General features: G+C 46.7%; 1 protein-coding gene across 7 annotated transcripts in view; it reads right to left on the bottom strand.

The window, feature by feature from the left end:
• Positions 1-469: 469 nt before the first annotated feature.
• The window catches only part of PRR11 (proline rich 11), a 61,801-nt gene continuing 41,908 nt past the window's right edge, over positions 470-20,362 (bottom strand). For 5 of the 7 annotated variants that reach the window (XM_029611483.1, XM_029611484.1, XM_029611486.1 and 2 more), the window contains exon 10: positions 470-1,138. In XM_029611483.1, coding sequence (XP_029467343.1) covers positions 1,070-1,138 — 69 coding nt within the window. In that variant the 3' untranslated portion in view covers positions 470-1,069. Of the gene's footprint in view, positions 1,139-2,804; positions 3,116-20,362 lie in introns of those variants that run through there. The other 2 variants (XM_029611485.1, XM_029611487.1) reach the window with 2 other exon arrangements.

Genomic DNA, 20,362 nt, shown 5'->3' with positions numbered 1-20,362 from the left:
TGTCAAGAAAGACATTCTGTCTTGATTCCAGCAAAGGCCAGAAATGCAGCAGTGTGAAAGCCTTTACCATCCATAACTCACCACACGGTGCACCGACAGACAAGTCCCATACATTCTTACAGGCTGTTTCTGGGTTGTCCATTCATAATTCTCACACTACTATATATTCCTACATGGAAGAGGAGATCAGAATTAACTTCTTTTTTTTTTTTATTTAAAAAATAACACAAGTGGTACCTATACACTGTGCTTGGTATCAGAGTTAAAATCTTTTATCTATTTTCTTGACAAACATGCATAATATATTCCCACAAAGCATTAGTCATGCATGGTAAAACTGCAAGTTTAAGCCAGTTTGCAGCATTTTCCATCGCAAAATGATATTGTAGCATGTGCGTACTTGTAATAAATAATAACATGCTGACACTGGCAGTAGCAGCTTATAAAAATTTTCCAGCATTTCCATATATAAAGAAAAAAAATAAAGTATTTATTCCATAGTTGTGAAGATCAATTTTTTTAATTCAGATTTTCTATAATGCACACACAAAATATACAAAACAAAATTTACAAAAAGGACAAGTCCAAAACTGTTGATTTTTGTACAAAAACAGTACTGGTGGGGGTCTATGTGCAAATGAGGTGAAGAACATTGATAACATTACTACAGGAAAGTGTGATCAATTTAAGTCTTGCTGGGAAGTTCTAGGATTTCCACTTGTAGATCTTAAAAAAGGAAGCTTAAGCTGCAAGTGCATTATTGAATGTGTAAATATCTTTGTAAAAGGCTGCTACTTGCTTTTTTCAGCAACATACTGATCATCATAAAGGAGTAGTAGAGACCCATTTAGGCTCTTAATAAAGCCCCAGTTTATAAAATGATAAAACATACACTGTGTGCAAAAAAGAAAAAAATAGTTAAAGTGAGTGAGTCGATGGGGTTACTGGAAGTACATTTAAAAAATATTGCAAAACTATTCCCTATTGTAAACATTGTCCTTTTGGAGCTCATCAGTATTTCGTGAGTGTGGTAGGCCTTTGGATATATCTGAAAGTCCAGCACCCCTTTTCATTTGCCTTCCTCAGAGCTGCTGCTTGCAGTAAGTAACCGAGCTGGAGGACTCTTCGGATGAGCCATCTGCAAAAAAAAAAAGTCAATTTAAAAATTACATCAGGTATTGATACTTAACTAGCTATAAGGCTCTAGGCTCCCTTCCCATGAAAAACTAAGACTTTATAAGCTTTGTTGTATTCGCCAGCCGAGACCACCACGTGAGGTGATCACATTTGCAGATAATTATTTCAAGCTGTCAAATCACAGGCAAATTGTGAGAAATTGCAGGAGGACACTGGGCGACTGGACATCCAAATGGCAGATGAAATTTAATGTGTACATGTTATGCATGTAGGGAAAAATAATCCAAAACTGAAACTGTAGTTACACAATGTTGGATTCCATATTGGGAGCCATCACCCAGGAAGAGAATCTGGGCATCATCGCATACAATATGGTTTGAAGTGGTTTTATGATGAATGTTTTAAAGGTTTGCCACCTAGAGCTATGGATGTAGGCAGCCTGTAACGCTGAAAGCCTTGGGTGGATGTGGGGCTGTCAAAACAATGTTAGACTTAGGAAGGAAATGGAGACTATCATAATACCTTTATACTGCTCCACAGTGTGATGCCACCTGGAGACCTGCCGCATCTCAAGAGAGACAGGAACTAGTACAGAAGAGTGACCAAAATGGAGGATGATGGGAGTTATAATGCTGCTCATCTTCGAGCATGGGCAAGGGACATTGGGGAGGCATTCGATGTCCGCTGGTATGATTGAATATAAAAATGCTTTATCGGTGGTACCTTTGTCCCCTGACATTGGCAAAGTGGTAGCCCCGGCTCTCGAGCACTTGTTGGAGATGTGACGCAGTAGAAGGGTCATTTTTTCACATTTGGTGGACCTGCCCAGTAATACAGACTTTCTGGCTTCATATCCAGGGGATGGCCAAGAAAACATTGGGGGGGGGGGGGGGGGGGGGGAGAAGAACCACCTCTACGCCCTGAATTCTGGCTGTTAGGTTTGTGGAAAGAAGAGGGATTATGTAATGGGCGGCTACTTCGCTATCTAGCTATTGCTACTAGGTTGGTAGTGGCACAATGGTGGAAAAGGAAGGACTTGCCCCCTGTATCTCTGGTAGTTACAAAACTCCTGGGTATTAAGACCATGGAGAAAATAACTGCTTATCAAAGGGATACATTAGCAAAATATGGGAACCTTTTGACAAATGGTATCAGGTACCTGGGAGATCCTAGTGATGGGTGGGGGGTGAATAATCAATCCACCACGTGAGGCTCAATAATGGTTTTGTTCATTTCATTTTATACGTCTCAGATGTTTCGTAACTAAGTGAATTATCGCTGTATTACTATGTTGTTCTTACTGTGTTATACCAATTGTTGTATCGAATGTTTTGGTAGCAGGAATGGGAGGGGGGGTATGAAAAAATTTGGATAAAGGAAATGTCTTGGTTGAGACGGAGCTGTCAAGAGACAATTGTTGGCATGTTTGTTTTATTATATCCAAATAAAAGTTAAATTACAAAAAAAGAAGAGTGACCAAAATGATAAAGGGGCTGGAACGGCTCCCCTATGAGGAAAGGCTAAAGAGGTTGGGACTGTTCAGTTTGGAGAAGAGATGGATGAGGAGGGATATGACAGAGGTCTATAAAATAATGAGAGGGCTAGAACGGGTAAATCAGTTTACTCTTTTGGACAATAGAAGGATTAGAGGCACTCCATGAAGTTAGCAAATATTTATTTATTTTTACAATTTTTATATACTGTTGCACAGAATTTTCATCGCCACGGTTCACACAAAATACATAATATAAAGTAATTACAAAATATTAAAATTACAAAAACATTTAAATACTACAATTAAATTATAAAATATTAAAAAATACTTCTAAAATTCAAAAACTAATATATTCTACCAAAAATATGGTCAGTCAAACATCTTGTATGCCTTGCGAAACAATCATGTTTTTAACTCCTTTCTAAACAACTAATTCCTGCTGAAGTCTCAATTCTGTTGGCAACTGATTCCAGCGTCTGGGACCTGCAATTGACAAAGAACGATCCCTTACCTCACTTAAATGGGCTGATCTTATGTCAGGGATTATTAATAATGCTTTATTTGTGGATCTTAATGCTCTTTGCGGGATGTGCAATCTAATGGGTGAATTCAACCAGTCATTTCTCCATATAAAGCCTTGTGAATAATACACAGTATCTTATATTCAATTCGTTGCTGACTAGGCAACCAAGGCAATTTCTTTAAAACTGGGGTAATATGGTCCCTTTTCCGTGTGTTTGTTAAAATATGTGCTGTGGTATTCTGCAAGACCTGAAGAGGACATAACGTTGAATTAGGCAAGCCCAACAAAGTGGAATTGCACTAATCAATTCCTGAAAACAGTAGCACATTTAAAACAAATTGGAGCATATTCTCTCACTCAATGCACAATTAAGCTCTGGAATTTGTTGCCAGAGGTTGTGGTTAGGGCTATTAGCATAGCTGGATTTAAAAAAGGTTTGGATAAGTTCTTGGAGGAGAAGTCCATTAACTGATATTAATCAAGTTGACTTAGGGAATAGCCACTGCTATTACTGGCACTAGTAGCATGTGATTTATTTAATGTTTGGGTACTTTCCAGGTACTTGTGACCTGGATTGGTCACAACTACAGGGTGCTGGGTTTGATGGAGCCTTGGTCTGACCCAGTATGGCAACTTATGCTTTTATCTACTGTTTGGGATCCTGACAGGTACTTGTGACCTTGGACTGGCCAATGTTGTAAGCAGGATGCTGGACTTGGTGGAACCAGTATGGCAGCTCTTATGTTCTAACCTCATTCTGGATCACACATGTAATTTCTCCATTCCCAATCCAATCAGGCATATCTGATAATTTAAATTTTCCTTGGTGTAGACAGGTGGACTCAGAACCAGTGGGTTATGCTCCTCTGCCAGCCGTTGGAGACTGAGCATGCTGACGTCACAGATTATATACTCCTGCAGAGACCCCAACCTGCCAGTATTCTCTTCAAAAGCAACTGTGGACAGACTAGCAAAAAACAGGCAACCATAAATGTACTCAACCAACAAGAACACTGAACTCAAGTAAGATCATAGGTACCCCAATCTAGGGACTGGATGAACACTTACCAGTAATTCCTTGGGACCCAGAGCCCCACAGGACGACTATTGACACACTCATTTGGCAGCTGTGGGAAGGAAGCTAAGTCCATCTGTCTACACTAAGGAAAATGAAATCATCAGGTAAGTAATTTCTCCATTTCCTAGCGTGTAGCCAGATGGATTCAAGGCCAGTGGGATGTACCAGAGCTACTCCCAAAGAGGGTGGGAGGCTGCCCGCGGTCCAGTCGACACAGCACGTGCAAAGACTGCATCCTCCCAGGTCTGCATATCCAGATGATAAAACCTGGAAAAAGTGTGTAAGGAGGACCACGTCACAGCTTGGCAGATAGACAAGAGACAACAGACTAACCTCCGCCCATGACGCTGCCTGAGCCCGAACCTGAGTAGGCAACAGCTTTTCAGCATCCATATACCTGGTTGTGACCAATTCCTTAACCAGCGAGCTATTGTAGCCCGTGAGGCTGGAGCTCCCTGCTTACTTCCACCATGGAAGACAAACAGGCGATCCATTTTCCGGAAAGGTTCATAAATCTGCAGATACTGCACAAGTCTCTTGCCATCCAAGGGACGCAGGAGGCGATACTCTTCTGCATCCCTGACCTTATCCAGGGATGGCAAGGAAATGGACTGATTCAAATGAAATTCTGAGATCACTTTGGGCAAGAAGGATGGAACAGTCCGCAGCTGTAACACTTCCCAGCAAGACAAGGCCTTCAGCTCAGAAATCTGATGCACAGAACATAATGCCAGCAGGAATACAGTTTTCAAGGTCAATAACTGCAAGGAAGGCTACGCAGCAGTCAGAATGTAGGGTCTGCTAAAAAAAAATTCAGTATCAAATTAAGACCTGATAATTTTCGTTCCTGTAGTGCCATGGATCAGTCCAGACTGCTGGGTTTTGCCTCCCTTCCAGCAGATGGAGACAGAGAAAAACTTTGAGAGCACCCTCTCTTAACTGGTGTGCTACCTGCAGCTCTTCAGTATGAAGAATTCCCAAGCAGAAATATATAGCAATTGAACAGGCATGTCAAGCAAAGGACAAGGAAGAACGCCAATTAAACTATATACATGTGAACTCTCTGCATAGGATAAGGAAAACCTGTATCCTCCTTCGGTCTGAAAAATAACCAGAAGAAAAGACTGCGATGACAGCAAGAGTGGATTCTCTTAAGACTGAACACTCTCATGGGCAGGCGTCTGGACTGATCTGTGGTACTACAGGAACAAAAATTATCAGGTAAGAACTAAATTTTCCTTTCCTTGTACGTACCCAGATCAGTCCAGACTGCTGGGATGTACCCAAGCTCCCCTAACTAGGGTGGGACTTTGAGTCTAGCTTGGATGATGCTGCCACCGAAGCTGTTGATGTTCGAAGCCTGGACGTCCAAACAGTAATGTCTGGAAAAGGTATGCAGAGACTTCTAGATCGTTGCCCTGCAAATTTCCTGTGGCAAAACCGAATGAATGTCCTCCCAGGAAGCCGCTTGTGACCTAGTCAAATGCGCTTTCAAACCCGCTGGGACAGGCTGCCCACGACAAATCTAAGTGGAAGCAATGGCCTCTTTCAACCAGCGGCTATAGATTTGGACGCTTTCTGGCCCTTCTTAGAGTCACTCCACAAGACAAATAGATGATCTGAGAGATGAAAGACGTTTGTGACCTCCAGGTAAACACAAAAGAACCCTCTTGACATCTAGGACGCTGCAATTCTCGAGCATGAGGTGTCTCCAAGTTGGCATCAGTAAAAGCTGGGAGCTCCACAGTGATTCAGATGGAAAGCTGAGACAATCTTTGGCAGAAAGGATGGAACTGTTTGGAGAGAGACCCCTGAATCCAAAAAGCATAGGAAAGGTTCCTGGCGAGAAAGGGCTTGCAACTCAGACACTCATCTTGTGGAACAGATTGCCACCAAAAATATTGTCTTCAGAGTTAAGTCCTTCATTGAAGCCTTCTTAAGGGGTTTCACACAAATACCTTGAGCACCAAATTAAGAATCTTTGACGGACATTCAGGCTGGACTGGGAGATTTAAGTGCTTCACCCTGCAGAGAAAACTGACCACATCCGGATGAGCCACCAGAGTCGCCCCCTGAACTTTGCCTCTAAGGCACCCCAAGGCTGCCACCTGAGACCGTTCTGCAAGAAAGCCAAAATCTGAGCCACCGGAGGACTGACGAGGGAGGTCTCCCCGCTCACAATACTAAGTTTCGAAAACCTTCCAAACTCTGATCTAAGTTAATGAAAGTAGAGGTCTTCCTTACTCGAAGCAGGGTTGTAATGACATCCTCAGGATAGCTTTTCTTCCTCAACTGCAGCCTTTCAAAAGCCAGGTCGCAAGACAAATGCAATCCACCTTGTTGAAAAATATAGGGCCTTGACGCAGAATATTGTGAAGATTATTCAGGCGCAGGGGGCCGTCCACTGCTAGATTGACTAGGTCTGCAAACCAGGGTCTCCGGGGCCACTCCTGAGCCACCAAGATTACCTTTCCGGGATGAATTTGTATCCTCCAGAGAATCTTGCATATTAGAGACTATGGAGGAACACAGAGCAGTATATTGTTCGGCCATGGGAGCAGCAAGGCGTAGACTCCTTCTGCTCTGTGTTCTCTCCTGCGACTGAAGAAGCGTGGAGCCTTAGCATTCCCTTGAGTTGCCATCAAGTCCAGATGGGGAGGACCCCATCTGCGGGTCTAACCTCAAAGCTTAGAAAATCTGCCTGCACATTGTCAATCCCTGCTACGTGCGAGGCCGCCAGCAAGGCTAACATGCTGTTCCGCCCAGGCCATCAGCTGCTCCATTTCCAAGGCCACTGGACGACTCTTGGTCGTCCCCCCTTGACAATTGATGTAGGCCACTGTTGTTGCATTGTCCAACAGGACTCACATCACCCGGTTGAGCAAGAGTGGAAGAAAACTCTAAAGTTATCCACACCATTCTCGTTTCTAGGCGATTGATGGACCACGATGCTTCCTCCTGCGACCATCGTCCCTGGACCAACTGACTGGCACACTGCCCCCCTTCCAGAGAGGCTGGCATCTGTAGTCACTACCACCCACTGAGGCACTTCAAGATCCACCCCGCGCCTCAGGTGATCCTGAACAAGCCACCAACCAAGACTGGACCTGTCGGATTCGGTGAGAGGCAAGGCGACGTGAAACTCCTAGACACTGGATCCCAATGGGACAGCAATGCTCTCTGCAAGGGCCTCATATGAGCAAAGGCCCTCAGAACCAACTCCAGTGTGGATGACAAAGAACTAAGGACCTGCAAATAATCCAAGACTCTGGGCAGTGATGCTGCTAGGAGCCGAACTTGTGTCTGCAGCTTGACTGCTCTCTCTTCTAGCAGGAAGACCTTGCCCACATGTGTATCGAACTGCGCCACTAAGATGAAGATGACTCTGACTGATTGACAACCCAACAAAGGGACTGCCAACGTTGCAAGACTATTCACCGCCTGCTTACAGAGAGCCTCTGACTTCGCCCGAATGAGCCAGTCGCCCAGGTAGACCAGATTCCCTTCCTTGCAAAGGGCTGCCGCTACCACCATCATCACTTTAGTGAAAGTGTGCGGCGCTGTCGCTAGACCAAAAGGAAGGGTGCAAAACTGGAAATGCAAGCCGAGAGCCATAAACAGAAGAAATCTCGGTGAGCCTTTGAAGCATAGATTCCACTGCCTGCTTCTTCTGTGGGGAGGGCAAGGAGACACCTTGAACACGTTCCTAGGAATACTGTGAAATTCCAGCGCATATCCATCTTGTATCACCTCCAGCACCCACTGGTCAGATGTTATCTCGACCCACCTCTGATACAAGAGAGGCACACCCCCATCTCTTGCTCTCGAAGGTTGTTTGGCAAACTTTCATTGGGAAGCTCGGGAAGAACCGCCACCCGAGCCTGCTCCTCTCTTGGGGATGAAAGGACAGAGACCTTCCAAAAGGCTGAGTCCTCTAGAGGGACAAAACTGCTTGGAACCCTGGAGACGACCCCTCATACCAAAAGGGTGCTGCAATTGCTTCTCATCTTCTAGCAACCGAGAAACTGGAGATTCACCTCACTTACTGGCCAGGTTCTCTAACTTGCTCCCAAATAAGAGCAAGCCTTTAAAAGGCATCTTGGCAAGATTAGAAGAAAATTATTCCTTACCTGCTAATTTTCGTTCCTGTAGTACCATGGTTCAGTCCAGACGGTAGGTTATGTCCCCCGTCCAGCAGTTGGAGTCAGAACAGACTTCGAGGGACGTCACCAACATGAGCCAGTACACCCTCTGCTGGAGCTCAGTATAACGTATAGCAAAGCCCGATTAGACCAGGAACAGTCTGGATCAAGTTACTTAAACATACATTAAAACATGAATTAACCAGAGATAACAATAAACAGCCAACTAGCGGTAAGGCGCCCAACTTGTAGGGAGCTGTGAACAGTGACAAGAACGAACTGAGAAATACAGAAGATCTTGACAGTAAGCAGACCCGAGCAGAAGCAGAAATCCCAAAGTGGTGGGCGTCTGGACTGATCCATGGTACTACAGGAACGAAAATTAGCAGGTAAGGAATAATTTTCTTTTCCCTGTACGTACCAGGATCAGTCCAGACGGTGGGATGTACCAAAGCTTCCCTAAACCGGGTGGGCCCCTGAAAGCCCTGCTCGGAGGACCTGGCCGCCAAAATGCCCAGTGGCTGACTATGCCAGGTGTAGTCTATAATGTCGTGAGAAAGTGTGCAGCGACTTCAACGTTGCTGCCCGGCAAATTTCCTGGGGGGAGACTGAACGAGCTTCCGCCCAAGACGCAGCTTGCAAGCGGGTCGAGTGAGCTATAACTCCGTGAGGAGGAATCCGTCCTGCTCCAATGTAAGATGCGGAGATAACTTCCTTTAGCCATCGCGCAATCGTTGTCTTCGAGGCCTGACACCCCTTCTTCGGACCCGACCAGAGGACGAAGAGGTGATCGGAGACCCGGAAGTCATTAGTAACCTCCAAATAGTGGAGCAAAGTGCGCTTGACATCCAAAAGATGAAGGGTCCGTGACTCGTTGGGCCCAAAGGCCGGAAGTTCCACTGTCTGATTCAGGTGAAAGGTCGAGACCACCTTCGGGAGAAATGAAGGAACGGTGCGCAGGGAAACTCCCGAATCCGAGAATCTGAGGTAAGGTTCCCTGCAGGACAATGCTTGTAGCTCCGAGATACGACGCGCTGAACAAATGGCCACGAGGAAGACAGTCTTGAGAGAGAGATCCTTGAGAGTCGCTCCACGTATCGGTTCGAAAGGCACCCCTGACAAGCACAAGGTTGAGACTCCAAGAGGGACAAGGATCCCGTACCGGGGGTCGTATGTGCTTGACACCCTTGAGAAAGCATGCGATGTCCGGATGAAGGAGGAGAGAATTGAGGGCCGCCACCTGGACTCGAAGAGAATTATATGCGAGACCATTATCCAGGCCATCTTGAAGAAACTGTAGGATCGATGGAACCGATGCCTCCGTGGACCGAATCCCTCGGGTGGAGCACCAGATCTTGAAGACCCTCCAGACTTGGACGTAAGCAACCGAAGTGGAGGATTTGCGGGCCCGCAGCATAGTTGAAACTACCGCCTCCGGGTAGCCTCTGCGTCGGAGACGACGCCGTTCAAAAGCCATGCCGCAAGACAGAAGAGTTCGGCCTGCTCGAAATATACCGGTCCCTGGTGCAGTAGACGAGGAAGATGACCTAGTCGTAGCGGACCGTCCACTGCCAACTGTAGAAGGTCTGTAAACCAAGGCCGACACGGCCACTCTGGGGCGACGAGAATCACAGATCCCTGATGATTTTCTATCCTGCGGAGAATCTTGCCCACCAAGGGTCAGGGGGAGGGGAAAGACGTAGAGCAGACGGTGTGCCGGCCACGGAAGAGCTAGGGCATCCACCCCTTCCGCGTCGCGCTCCCTCCTGCGACTGAAGAAACGTGGTGCCTTGGAGTTGATGGAAGTCGCCAGATCCAAGTGTGGTGCGCCCCATCGGCGGACCAGTAGCCGCATCGCCTCGGAGAGCAACCATTCGCCGGGATCCAGCAGTTGAAGACTCAGGTAGTCCGCCTGAATGTTGTCCACCCCGGCGATGTGGGAGGCCGCGATCCGGACGAGATGCATCTCCGCCCATTTCATCAGGAGCATCTACTCGAGTGAGACATGCTTGCCCCCCTTGTGCCCCCTTGCTAATTGATATAAGCCACGGTGGTGGCGTTGTCCGAGAGAATCCATACTTCTCTGTTCTGCACCAGCGGAAGGAAATAGTGGAGCGCCAGGCATACCGCCCTGGTTTCCAGGCGGTTGATCGGCCACGCTGCTTCTACCGGGGACCACGTCCCCTGCGTGGCGCTTCGATCGCAGACGGTGCCCCAGCCCACGAGGCTGGCATCGGTGGTGACTATCACCCAATTGGGTACCTCGATGGAGACTCCGCGCGCCAGGTTCGCCGGAACCAGCCACCAATCCAGACTGGCCCTGGCGATTGGTGGGAGTGGCAGGACAACTTGATAATCCTGAGACACTGGTTTCCACTTGGAGAGGAGAGCCGCCTGCAGGGGACGCAGATGCGCAAATGCCCAGGGCACCATAATCGATGGTGGAGGCCATCACGCCCAACAGCTGAAGATAATTCCAGGAGGTGGGTTCCGGCAATGCAGAAAAACGACAGACATGTTCCCACAATGATTGAGCCTTGTCCGGGCGCAAGAACACCTTGCCCTGATGCGTGTCGAAGCTGGCACCCAAGATGTCCAAGCGTTGCGAGGGTACAAGGGAGCTTTTGGAGAAGTTCACCACCCAGCCCAGGGAGTGGAGAACCTGGACAACCCTGGCCACCGAGGCCCGCCCGTGGTCGAAGGACTTCGCCCGAATCAGCCAGTCGTCCAGATAGGGATGCACCAGGATGCCCTCCTTCCTTAGGGCCGCTGCCACGACAACCATGATCTTGGTGAATGTACGAGGTGCAGTTGCCAAGCCGAACGGGAGAGCAGTGAATTGGAAGTGCTGACCCAGAACCTTGAAGCGGAGAAATCGACGGTGCGCTGGAAGGATGGGAATGTGCAGATAGGCTTCCGTCAAATCCAGGGAGGCCAGAAACTCTCCCTGGTGTACTGCCGCAATCACCGAGCGAAGCGTCTCCATGCGGAACCGGCTGACGCGCAGAGACTTGTTGACCTCCTTCAGATAGAGGATGGGCCGAAAGGAACTGTCCTTCTTTGGCACGACGAAGTAGATGGAATAGTGGCCCAAACCCACCTCGCCGAAGGGGATGGCGGAAATGGCCCCTATGCTCTGCAGCCGATCCATGGTTTGTTGCACTGCCGCCCTCTTGAAGTCCGAGCCACAGGGGGAGAAGAGGAACCGGTCCTTTGGAGGGCGGACAAACTCCAAGGCGTAGCTGTTCCTTATAGTGTCCAGGACCCACTGGTCTGCGGATATACATACCCACTCCTCGTAGAATTCCGCCAGCCGACCCCCTATCCTGGGAGTGGGGGAGTGGGCGAATCTGGCATCATTAGGTAGACTTTGGCGGGGGGTTACCCTGCCCTGATCCGTCACGCGTGGGCCTACGCCCACGAAAGGACCGCGGCCAGGACTGGGGTCTGGAGGAGCCTGTGCGAATCCCAGACTGCCTGTAAGACCTATAGCGCTCTGGTTCGAGCAGAAGCAAATGACCGGGAAGGCCGATGTCGATCTTCAGGAAGCCTGTGGACTGCATTCTCCCCCAGAAACTTGATGAGTTGATCCAAGTCATCTCCAAAAAGAAACTTGCCCCGGAACGGCAAGGAGCCCAAGCTTGACTTGGAGGAGGCATCCGCCACCCAATTGCACAGCCAGAGAAGCAGTCTGGCCGCCACCACAGATACCATGGACCGCGCCAGAACTCGGAAGAGATCATAAAGAGCATCAGCCCCGTAGGCTATGGCGGACTCCAAGCGGTCTGCCTGTGCGGTCTCCTCCGGAGGCAGAGACTGGGAGGTGAGTAGTTGCTGAACCCACCGAAGGCTGGCTCTCTGCGTCAGCGAGGTACACATAACGGCCCGCATTCCCAAGGCGGAGACTTCAAAAACCCTCTTCAGGAAGACTTCCAGCTTTCGATCCTGGGTATCCCGCAGGGCCGTGCCGCCCATGACCGGGATTGTCGTCCTCTTGGTAACCGCCGAAACAGCAGAGTCCACCTTGGGAACCTTAATGAGATCCAAGAAATCTTCCGGTAGCGGGTACAATTTCTCCATGGCCCGCGTGACTTTCAACGAGGCTTCAGGAGTATTCCACTCCCTGGTGAGCAGCTGCAGAAAAGAATCATGGATGGGGAAAGCCCGAGGTCTAGGGCGAAGCGCGGCGAGGACCGGGTCCCCCTTCCTGGACGAGGTGGCGACTGCGGGTGCAATCTGAGCCGGCGGAGGATCAAGGTCCAGTTCCAGGAGGATCTGTGGAATCAGATCATTCAGCTCATCCCTCTGGAAAATGCGGAGCGCCAGCGGGTCGTCCCCTTCGGACGGCAGATCCGACTGCGCAGGATCCGATGGCTCCGGGGAGACTCCCCCCCCCCCCCGATGGCGAAGCCGCTCCCGTACCCCCCAGGGCAGTCCGTAGGCGAGGAAGCGGCCCAGGGGCCCCTGACACCGAACCCACCAGGTCGGGGGGCGTAACATGAGGAGCAGAGGAGACCCTAGGGGTCTTGGTCGGTGGGGGGCCTGGGGGGAGACCCCCGGGGGCCCCAGCCCCTGCAAATACGCGCTATGCATGAGAAGAATGAATTCTGGGGAAAAACGTGGCAAGCTGGGAGGGGGCCCTGAGGAGGGGACCTCTGAGGGCTCAGAGGCTGACAATCCCCCCTCCGGGGATAAATTCGGGGGAGAGACCTCCCGAAATTCCCTCCGCTCCTGTGCCGAATCCGGTGCAGCATCGTGCTGTGAATCTAACATGGCCGCCGTTCCCGCCAACGGCGGCGAAGTGGCCGGCCCGCGCCACCCCTGCCACAGGGAGGGGAGGAAGGAAAACGTGGCGAGTGGCTGCGAGGTGCCTTCCCCACCGGGGAGACACCTTGCGCAGATCCCCTCCCGCGAGATCCGGGACACCGGCTCGCCGCAGGCCGCACAACGGAACGGCCACGGCATGAAAAAAACACCGGGGTAAGGCAGGCACTATGCCTCGGGGAGGGGGGGGGGGGGGCGCCTGAAGAAACTGAAGAGTGTCGCGGGGGGGCCAGGAACGGCCTGCGCAACCCACCCAATGAGTCCCGCAGCGCCGGAAAAGACCCCTTCCTGGGACAAAGAGACCCGCAAAAATAGGCCGCGGGACCGTCAGCCAACACGTGGAGAGGCCGGCACCACCGGCATCCACGGGGCACTGTGAACGCTGTTGGGGAAGAAAAAGAAACCTGCAAAAAGACAAATGAAAACCCCAACAACTTACCCCAACCGACGGAGAAGGTAAAAGCCGAGAAAGGCAGACAGAAAAGACATGCCTCCTCAAAAAGTTGGAGCTTTTTTTTTTTTTTTTAAACTTTAACTTGATCCAAAGAGCTCAAAAGAAGATGACAGGGAGAAATAGAAAGAAAAGAAAACCTAAAATCCTGTCACCCTGGGGGAGCTGATGGATCCCCCCCAACTCTCACCTGCTGGAGTCAGAAAGATACTGAGCTCCAGCAGAGGGTGTACTGGCTCATGGTGGTGACGTCCCTCGAAGTCTGTTCTGACTCCATCTGCTGCATGGGGGACATAACCCACCGTCTGGACTGATCCTGGTACGTACAGGGAACTTTGGAGGCTGCATTAGCTGACCAATTTTTCTACCATAGTTGTTTGCCTGGCTGCTATCACCGAAGCCATTCTGGCCAAGGTACAGACCAAATTGCAGCCTATGTCTGCTAAAAAGGCAGCAACGGGTTCTATAACCACTCGAACTCACTCCAGAATCAACCTCCTGACAGAGTAGACAAGATCATGCCACTAGGGCGAAACAGGAAGCTATCTGTAAAGTCATCACCACTGCCTCAAAGGCTTGCTTAAGGATAGCCTCAATCCTCCTATCATGCACATCCTCCAATGCCACTCCTCCCTCCACGGGGATAGTCGTCTGCTTAGAGATGGCATAGACTAGCACATCCACTTTGGGAAAACGCAAATGCTGTCTGTCTGATCCAGGGGACACAGGCCTTCCAATGTCTGAATCCCTTGGAAATTTGCCTCTGGGGCGCCCCATTTAAGATCAATCAATTCCTGAATGGTATCCACAACAGGGAAAAAACAAGAGGCTTTACGCAAGGAAATGAAAACATAATTCTTTGATTCAGACATGGAATTTTCACCAGGAACACCCAGCATCTTTAAGGTCTGGGAAATCAGGGCCAGCAGTTCATCTCTATGAAAGAACGTAACATGGTCTGATATGGTTCCAGTCCCGGAGGAATTTCCCTATCTTCCAGGGAATCAGGAACAGCAAACCAATGTGAGCCCCGGCACTTAATCACAGGACTGGAAGAGGAAGGAGCCACTGGCTGAGGGTTCGACCTGACAGGATTGGGCAAAGCAGAGGACTGCACCTGAAGGAAGGCTTGTAAACCTTGAAAAAAACTCCACCCCCCCCAAAAAAAAAAAAAAAAAAGCTGGATCCAGGCCAAACCTAGCAGGGCTGGAGCAGGGTCCACTGAACTACCATCACCTGTGGAGGAGCCAGTCAAGGGGGTACCAAGGTTTGGTGTACCTCTGGACAAGGCCGTAACCAAACCATCATCAGGATGGGAGGATACAGGCTTAGCGAGATCAGAGGAAGACAACTCTCCCTGAGCATCCAAACTGTGCTGACACGTTAGAACAGTGGTTCTCAACCTCTTCCCCATCTTAACACTTGACTGACCACGCTCATGTGTGTGACACATGCGACATCACAATTCATGGCGGAAATAAAAAAAGGTACAGTATTTTTTATTGTTAAGAATGAGAAGGAATAGACAAGTATTCTCTCTGGACAGAAATTGCATAAATAGTAAACATCCCATACCAAAACACCAATGTCCAGTACTCAAACAGTAACCACCTTACCTAAGAAAAGGCAACACTGAAAATATTACACCAGGCCTTAAGACATCAATACACCGCCTATTAGGAAAACGCAAAAGGCCAGGCTGCTATAGAGTCCTACACAGAAACTACACGCCAGCAGAAAACCTCACCTGAATCACATGTGCTGACCCTCACCTAACAAAGAAGAAAGACCATAAAGCATAACTAGAAATATGTGGACAAAAACTGAACTGGAAACTGCAACATCCAGAGTCTCTGTATGCAGTGTAACAAAGGAAAAAGAGAAACATCACCAGTCCTTATAAAACAAATCAAGAAATATAAAATCAGTAGCAGTAAAACCATACTAACAAAATGAACAGATTATTTCAAAACAGCTGATGAACGGAATATTCAATAATTTAAAACTCATATCAAAAATTTCTAGATACCAATAAAATATTTCAAAATAGCAGATAACGAAAAATAAGGATAAAAAATGCTTTGCTCTGGGGCAAGATGGCTGCCACGTGAGGAGCTGGGCAGGAACACTCCGATTCTGATTACCTGGAAAAGTTTTCCTATTGAAGAAAAATACCGCACACCAAGAGGAAAGCAAGGGTAAGAGAGGTAGTAACATCATCCCCCTTACCAGCGTCCTTAGTAATGTTATATAAAACCTAATAAATCTAAATCTAAGAATAGAGTTCTTTTTGCCCAGACTGAATTTGAAGCTGGTGGAGGGAGCCGCAGCAGAGGAAGATGCAGAGCGGGTGTCGAATCTGCAGGCTGATGACATCTCACAGAGTCCCGGCGCACCAAACACCCCACCCCCTCCCTCGATCGATCGTTGAGGAAGCAGAGCGGGATTTGGGCTTGAGGGACTGAGAGAGGAACTGCAGACTTCAATGTAGTAAAAAAGAAAAGTTTATAAAAGAACTGCTGGTGAGAAATCCGCCAAGTTGGTAAAAGGATCTTCTTCGGGAGAACCTGCCAGTGCTATGGAAGAGGAAGATGAAGATCTTTGGGTTCAGATTGGGGACTTAACAGCAAAGGGAAAGGATCTTTCCAAACAACTTCCGGAAATAATACCTCAGATGATAAGACCAAAAGCAATAACTTTGGACTCTTTGTGGGGGGGTTAAAAGATTTAGAGAATGCAATAATAAATTTAACAAAGTTAACATTGGAGAATAATCAACATTTCCAAAAGATTGAGACCAGGATTAATGACCAAGAATTAAAAATAGAGCAAACAACAAGAGTTGGGGAAATTGAGGAAACATGAAATAATGAGTTTGAACATATAAATATTAAAATTGAAAACCTGAAGAATTTGAGGAAATATTCAGATTTAAGAATTTTGAATTTTCCTTATTTAGAAGTTATCTCCGCTGTAGACATGTTAAAAAAAAAACACATTACACAAATCTTGGAATTACCTAAGGAATTATTACCTGTCTTTAATAAATATACTATTTACCTGTGAGAGATGAAAAGAGAAAATAAACAAAATTTACATCCAGAAGAAAATGTGAATTTATCACAATTTTTGGAATTATCTACTGAATCCATTGTAATGAAAAGGAGAACACTATTTGTATCTTTTACCTTGATATCAGACAGAGATATGGTTTTTAGATTCTTTATGCGAAATAGTTTAAAATTATTTCAAGGTGAAAAGATCTGGATTTATCCTGATCTATCAAGAACCACCCAGGAGAGAAGGAAAAAATTTATAATCAATGAAATCTGAAGTAGAAAGGAGAGGAGGAAAATTTATTGTTAAATATCCTTGTAAATGTATTTTGACCTATATGGATAACAAATGTGTTTAACGACCAGTTGGATTTATGTAAGTTTTTGGATGGTCACCCAATGGTTTAGCTGTTAAGGTTTGATGCAGTAAATATATGATTCACAGATATCACAACGTGAGCTAATAAGTTAGTAATTGTTCATATTTCTTTTGTAGCCTCTTTTTACGTGCCATTTTCTTTAAATGTTTAAAAAATTATTTTCATTTCTAATCAGATGAATATGGAAAGAACGATTTCTGTATTAGAATTTTTTTACTTGAAAGTAATATTGAGATGTTGCATAAGAATATGTTTATGTAGGAATGAGAGAATGAAAATGAATACAAAATAAATTATAAAAAAAAAAAAAAAAAGCAAGTTTTCTTACCGTAAACGGTGTTTCCGTAGATAGCAGGATGAATTAGCTATGCTGTCATGGGAACTGTCATTCAGGGCCCGGAAGGCAGAGCTTCTTCAAGCAGAGGTTAAAGATTTTGGTCTCTGTGGCTGTGTGTGTGTTCCCACGCAGGAAAGTAACAGATTCTCCTCAATTTGTAATTAAGCTTTTGCGTAGCAGCATAAAAGGGTCGAGTACCAGGGAAGAGGGAGGGTCAGCATGGCTAATTCATCCTGCTATCTACGGAAACACCGTTTATGCTAAACTTGCTTTTTCCCCCGTTGATAGCAGGGCTGAATTAGCCATGCTGACATGGGAGTCCCAAGCTCCTGATCACGCAGTTTGAGAAGGGTCATTGTCCTTGCGTGATCTACTTAATGTGGTAGTCAACTTGGTGAAGCTGAGAGATTGCAAGATTGCTTGTCCTACTTTTGCATCAGCAGCTGCTTGTTGGTCAAGGCAGTAGTGAGATGTGAAGGTATGAAGAGAGGACCATGTAGCCGCTTTGCAAATGTCCACTGGTTGCACATTCTTGAGATGTGCAATGGATGCAGCTACCGGTTTGACTTGGTGAGCGTTGGGAAAGGAAGTCAGAGGTAATTTGTTTTTCATAACAGAACTGAATGCACTGCGCTATCCAGTTTGATATGATTCGTTTAGCTACAGGCAAGCCTGGTGTATTTGGGTTGAATGAGACAAATAACAGAGATACGGGAGTCGGATTGAGTCTGTTCCTTGTAGTACGCTAACGCACGTTTACGGTCGAGTGTGTGGAGCAAGCGCTCTCTATCATTAGCGTGAGGCTTAGGGAAGAAAGTTGGTAGTTCTATAGTCTGGTTTAAGTGGAACTTTGACACAACCTTTGGGAGAAAGGTTGGATGAGTTCTGAGAACTACTTTATGGTGATAGAATTGCAGATATCACTGGACACGATCTTTCCACATAGACAGGGCTTAAATCCGGATGGTCTGCTCTGTTTTTTGGACATTTCTCACTAAGATATAAAAAAAATACGCTGAGGAGAAAAAGCTCCATGTGCGGAAAAAAAACAGACTGAGGAGAACGTTACTTTCCTGCGTGGGAACACATGCACAGCCGCAGAGACCAAAAACTTTAACCTCTGCTTGAAGAAGCTCCGCCTCCCAGGCCCTGAATGACCGTTCCCATGACAGCATGGCTAATTCAGCCCTGCTATCAACGGGAAAAAAAAAGGTTTTGCTCTGCATACCTAGGAACATTTGATATCCAGGTGCCCAGAGTGTTTTGAATTCGCAGGAGGAGGAATGTTTGCTTGTAACTTTCTCCTCTGTCACACACAGGCTCTCTCTCTCTCTCACACTGGCTCAATTACACACATATACACATGCTTTTTTTCTCTCACTTATATAGGCTCTTAATCACACATTTACATACATGCTGTCACAGACTCATTCACACACTCACATGCTCTCACCTTCACTGGCTCTTAATCACACACAGACATATGTTCTCTCTCTTACTTATACACACAGGCTCTTAATCATACATACACATGATCTCTCTCACTTACGTATACAGGTTCTCAGTCAAACTTACATTCATGCTCTCACAAAGGATCTCAAATCACACACTTTTTCATACAAACAGGTTTTCAAATCACTCACTTGCATACATGCTGTCACAAACACAGACACACACACACACACATATGATCTCAAATACATATGCTTGCTTACTCACTCTCCCCACCGAACTAGCGACAGCAGAAGTCTCCTCCACTTCTTGCTCAAGGCCATGATGGCTTGAACTCCCATCTGCCGCGGGGGTGGACATTGCCCCTCTTTTGCTCTGTGCCGTGCTGCTCTTCAGGCCGATGCTGCACGCACTAGCATAGTCTCTTCTTCCCGTGCGGGCTGCTTCACACCACTTCCTCTTCCAGGCCGTAGGGGGCAGGAAGAAACCCTGCTAGTGCCGTGTATATATATACGATGGGACACACATACACATATCTGTGTGCGTATATCCAGGTTTCTCTACCCTGTTCTATGTAAGACAAGACTGTGTCACTGTTTTTTTTTTGCTGGTTGTAATGTAAACCGTAGTGATAATTAATCCTGTTAATAGAACCTCGGTATATAAAAGCTATAAATAAATAAGTGTGTATACACACACACACACATATATACACACACACACATATATACACATACACACATACATTTAATTTATTTTATTTGTAAGTTTTTATATACCGAAGTGTTTACATTTGTAACAACAGTATACATTAAAATCAGAGGAGCAACTATAACAATAGTTTACATTACAAAAAAAAAACTTCAGGGTAACGAAAGAAAAACAGTTATTATAGAATGACAATGGTGGCAGCTTGTATATATATGTATACACACACACACTGATGTCAGCTTGCTCAGTCTCTATCTGCTGGCAGGAGAGAATAACCCATTGGTCCTGAGTCAGTCTGTTTACATGCTAGGAAATATTTTTACTCATGGTTTTCTTGAGTGGTTTCTCCATTATCTCGTATTGATATGGCCAAAGCCAACCTATCAAGAAACATCTAAATAAAAGGGCAGTGTTAAAGGTTGTGTTACAGAGTTTGGTCCTTCTGCAAGTGTTACTGGTACTGGAATATAAACAGACAGAATACCCAGGTGGTCATAAAATGAAGCTGAAAGATACTAGACCAGGAATGGCGAATTCCAGTCCTCGAGTGCCACAATCAGGCCAGGTTTTCAGGATATCCACAATGAATATGCATGAGAAAGATTTGCATGCACTGCCTCCATTGTATGCAAATCTATCATGCATATTCATTGTGGATATCCTGAAAACCTGGCCTGTTTGTGGCACTCGAGGACTGGAGTTAAGTCATCCCTGTACTAGACAATACATATATAAAAGAGGAAAAAAAAAATGTATCTCCACAATTGGGAGAAATT

The sequence above is a fragment of the Rhinatrema bivittatum genome, chromosome 8 (assembly GCF_901001135.1).
Source record: "Rhinatrema bivittatum chromosome 8, aRhiBiv1.1, whole genome shotgun sequence".
In the NCBI taxonomy this organism is placed as follows: Eukaryota; Metazoa; Chordata; class Amphibia; order Gymnophiona; family Rhinatrematidae; genus Rhinatrema; species Rhinatrema bivittatum.
This window is presented reverse-complemented; position numbering and strand designations above follow the sequence as displayed.